This window comes from Liolophura sinensis, chromosome 12 (genome assembly GCF_032854445.1).
Source record: "Liolophura sinensis isolate JHLJ2023 chromosome 12, CUHK_Ljap_v2, whole genome shotgun sequence".
NCBI classification, from domain to species: Eukaryota; Metazoa; Mollusca; class Polyplacophora; order Chitonida; family Chitonidae; genus Liolophura; species Liolophura sinensis.
This window is the reverse complement of record NC_088306.1, coordinates 14,288,735-14,292,974: the sequence shown is the minus strand read 5'-3', so window position 1 is coordinate 14,292,974 and position 4,240 is coordinate 14,288,735. Positions and strand designations below refer to the sequence as shown.

At 45.1% G+C, this 4,240-nt stretch overlaps 1 protein-coding gene across 1 annotated transcript; it reads right to left on the bottom strand.

Moving 5' to 3' along the window:
- Nucleotides 1-400: 400 nt before the first annotated feature.
- LOC135479198 (protein FAM43A-like) lies at nucleotides 401-3,990 on the bottom strand. The gene has a single exon (XM_064758983.1). The coding sequence runs from the start codon at nucleotides 3,168-3,170 to the stop codon at nucleotides 2,103-2,105; it is 1,068 nt and encodes a 355-aa protein (XP_064615053.1). The 5' UTR covers nucleotides 3,171-3,990; the 3' UTR covers nucleotides 401-2,102.
- Between the last annotated feature and the right edge of the window lie 250 nt (nucleotides 3,991-4,240).

Genomic DNA, 4,240 nt, shown 5'->3' with positions numbered 1-4,240 from the left:
AAAAAGTCTTATTGTTTAAATAACTATAACAGTCTGTGAAAGACAGATGGGTTTCCAGCTGAGTCATTGCAAACAAATTGGGGTCCAACCCCGCCAAAGACACCCACCCCCACCCACCCCGCCTGACTAATCGTCAAACATGATATAGCTGAGGACAATTCAGAAAGACATAACGCGTTTAAATGTTTGCTATAATAAATTTCCTCAAGAAAAATTTAAAATTTTTGTGTAACTGAGTATACTGAACTCGTGCGTAACACATTTCTTGAATCGCCCGTATATATATATATATATATATATATATATATATATATATATATATATATATATATATATATATATATATATATATGAAATACGAAATATGAACGTAAAAAAGATTTCAACACGCTAGAGTCCTTCCTTCGTGTCCTTGACATATAATCACGGACCCACCAAGTGCCGACAAAAAATTGCCTAGGGGAGTCCAGGATTGGTAGCTTCAGTGGTATCACCACCAATCAAATCTTTCCGCGTTAATTTCAACTTGTATACCCTACATCTTCACCTCACCACACTCATCACATTTCTTCGGTCTTTTACACTGTACTATAATATTGCATTTTGTCCAGGTTGTTTAAGTTTATTAATAAACAAGTCACACAAGAATGTGCCTTTTTGACAAAGACAGACTCCCGAATAAATGTCTGTCAGAACAGTCACATTTGAAAAGGATCGTTGAGTACATTGCACTTAGTGTAATCTTGGGTTGACATTCAACCGCGCACAACACAACGTATTTAATAAAATATAAATTATTGAGTTTGTGCTCCTTTGATAATAATAATACCATCACGTTGTGTGACATATTTGTAATTGAAGGCACTGGGGAAAAACAATCACCCAAAGAATCTGGATCTACATACATTTGTCAGTCCAGTCCGCAAACTACCTCTGTCCCTTAATAAATAATCGAATTTAGTTGGTGTATCAAAATAACAGTTCTTCGATGCACCTAAGTAGTGTATCATATACGTAACTTGTCACTGGCCAACTGGTCGCTGTTTGCACAGTTCAACAGTTCTTGTAAGTCAACTTGCAACTACTCCTACTCGGAGGGAGTTTGATTATTTACTTATTCTGCCTTTCGCATCAATTGTTCTGACAAGATGTTCTTCTGCGTGTGTTTTTGTTCACCATGCCACTACCTACACGTTTGAAATCACGTGTAGACAAGCGAGTTGCTAAACACTCAGTCTTTCATCAATGTCTAGTGGTCAACCAGAGACCAGTTTCACACCTTGCACAGGTGGATAGCTGGTATATGTATGGGATAACACAGGACTTCAGCGGAGATCGCGAATTCCTCGTTCCGCAAGACTGATCAAGCGAGACTAACAGTCCGAGTCCTTGAGGCTGGACACCGTATTTATACAGCGCTCAGACACGACAATATCAAAGTGACAAAGGTATATAAATACCCCATGACCCGTGCACTTAAGGTACACCGAGACAAGGGCGCCATCTAGCGGGCCAGTGTCTGCAGAAATGTTCTCAGGATAAAATTACTCTTGATAGTGCGCATTGCAGTGAGTGTACCGTCAAATGATGATTTCCATCTCCTTGTTGTCACCGACATCATCGATTACAAATATCTGATCCTGCTTAAACACAGCTATCTTTTTATACGGCAAGTAGTTTGTTCTCTACTGTTGGAATGCACACACCTTGTGGGAAAACACCAAGAATGAGAACATATATCGAACTTGTCCGTTATGAACCAGTTTAACATCACAGCACTCTGATATGGGGCACAGGTTTGATTTTTAAGTGTATTTACAGAAGTTTAGCCGCCTCCAGCATTCAGGGCCCGGGACTCAGCTTTATATACACATACACACGCCCTCTGAGTTCAATACTGACTCAAATTTACGCCAGACTTTAACCCGGCTGAGTTTTTCTTTCGAACACAAACAAACCTCAAAGAATCTCCAGATATCACAAGCCCTCGAGAGTGGGCCTCCGAAAGCGGGCAAATCGTCTCGTGCGAGAATAATCCTTGTGCGGGAATATTGTTGGGAAAGTTAAAGCGAGCTGATCCTCTGCTCGAGGACATGTCGATTTCACAGACCGGTCACAAAAATGTCCGTATTACCGTTGATTTCCCGCAGCCGCTCGCTAAACTCCGCTTCCTCCACTTCCCGCAAATCGCCATCTTCCGACGTGCCCGAGACGCTGTCTTTCGTGTCTTGATCGTGAAAACCCGACTCAGAGCTCTCCTCGTCTGAATCTGCCGGAACGTGCTGCTGCAAAGACAACAACACCCGCTCGTCCCTTTTCAGTTCTTCGATGTTGTTGCCGAGTTCCATTGCTAACAGCTGGTCTGAGATACGCTCTATGTCCTCTTCTGTCACTGATTCTGGGTTGGAGATGGCTAAAACTTCGAGGGCTGCATGCGTAAGAAGATCGCTACTGTCTGACGAACCTTCAGAATTGCTTATGCTCAGCTCGTCCTCGTCGACAGTCTCTAACCCCACAATCCCTGCCTCAATAAAATCATCTTCCTCCTCTTCTTCTTCTATGTCCTCTGAAATCGAGCCTAGTTTTGGAGCTTTTGTGGACGTTGAGACAGGAGGTTTGTACGATTGGCCGGTGCTCAAAAGTTGCTTACGTAGAGGGACGACAGATCCAGAGCGAGGTATCGAATTGGTTCTCTGGAGAACGAGCCGGGCATTCTGATTGCGAGTTTTTTCTCTCAAGAACTCCTTGAGTGCTAAAGAAAGTTTGTCGTGCAGTTTCACTGCCATAACTTTGGCCTGCGTTTCCGTCTTGCAGAGCACAGCGTGACAGCGTAGCTCCACCTTCATTCGTTTGCCTTCGTGCCTGTACACCCAAACAAACAATTTGGGGTAGCTTGGATGGGCTATGCAGTAAGAAATCCGATGTGCTCTGTACTCAGTCAGACCTTGTTCTTTGGTGTAGGCTTTGAGTCCGGCTGATGACACAGTGAGTTTCATATCCAAACCGGGACTTGTAGTCCTCAGGTAATTGTTCCAGAGAACATTCACTGGTTTGTCCACACACCCGTCTCCCTTCATCATGGCCGTCTGAACATTGCCCAAATAGCGCACTTTGTAAATTGGGTCTTTCTCTGTAATGGAGAGACAACCTTTTCTCTTGAAGATATTCATGGTGATGAACAACGCAGGAAACGCGACCAGCACTCACAAAGGAAAAAATTATCGGCTCCCTTTGCTAACTCGAGAGAAAAGACAGCGAAATATTGTCACAGCCGCAAAGGAGCAAACACTCGCCTCGGATGGCTACCTGGGGACAGAGGTTGACTGTGAATTCCGGTGTGCGGCGATCTGCTATGTAGTAGGGAGAGAGACGAACAGCACACACACATACATCTGATGTCTCTTGAGCTCCCGGGGGAAGGGGGTGAGGGCTTGTAGACCTCAGATGTATCGCTTTGTCAGCTGTCTCACCGAACAATGGCGCGCACAGGTGATCGAGTCAGAGCTACGTCTCCCGCCTTGTCACTGTTCTTTCTGGGCTACTGTTCAGCAGGTAGATCTCAAGTGGAGAGGTAAAAGCCGGCGAAGCGACCTGTCAGTATGATAGCCCGTGAGCAGTGGAGCGAAAGAGGGGCCCCTGGCTGTGACAGACGAGCAATAGGCTGTGTGACGAGTGTGCCTTCTTGTGGTTAGGAACAGGACATGGGGATTCCGATCGACACAGTTCACTGAGAGGCGGAGAGCTCTCCGTGCAGCCAGTCACCTGTCAACCGCACTACCTGGCCAGCCGGGGCTGGGATACACCAATGGCGCTAAAAGGCATGTTCCTTCTTTTCTGTAAAGGTTTTTAACACTGGTTAAGGCTTGTTCCCATTTCACATATGTGTAACACTGAGGTACTTTCTCCACACACACACACGTACACAGGTCAACTAAGCGATACGAACGAACTGTCTCTTTGATCGGTTTGACAAGCACGTTAAATGTAGCTGACGCTCTGTAGGCTGAGTGGCCCCGCTATGAACACGAATGGCTTGAGTCAACCCATAAATATACATTCACGGGACTCAAGAGCTGGCGAGGTCATGTGGACGAATCCGGGCTGTTTGATTGGAGCGCCGCTTTATGTAGGCCAGATCCAGTTTTGTGCTCTGTTGATATGCCAAAGCCCATGTTCAGGTGTTTTTTCTTCTTCTTATCGTATACTGCATGTAAAAAAGACTGCGCAGTTCAGCTGTTTG

Bases quoted from the DNA above. Each gene is read 5' to 3' on its own strand.
- LOC135479198 (XM_064758983.1), bottom strand. From the start codon at position 3,170: ATGAATATCTTCAAGAGAAAAGGTTGTCTCTCCATTACAGAGAAAGAC.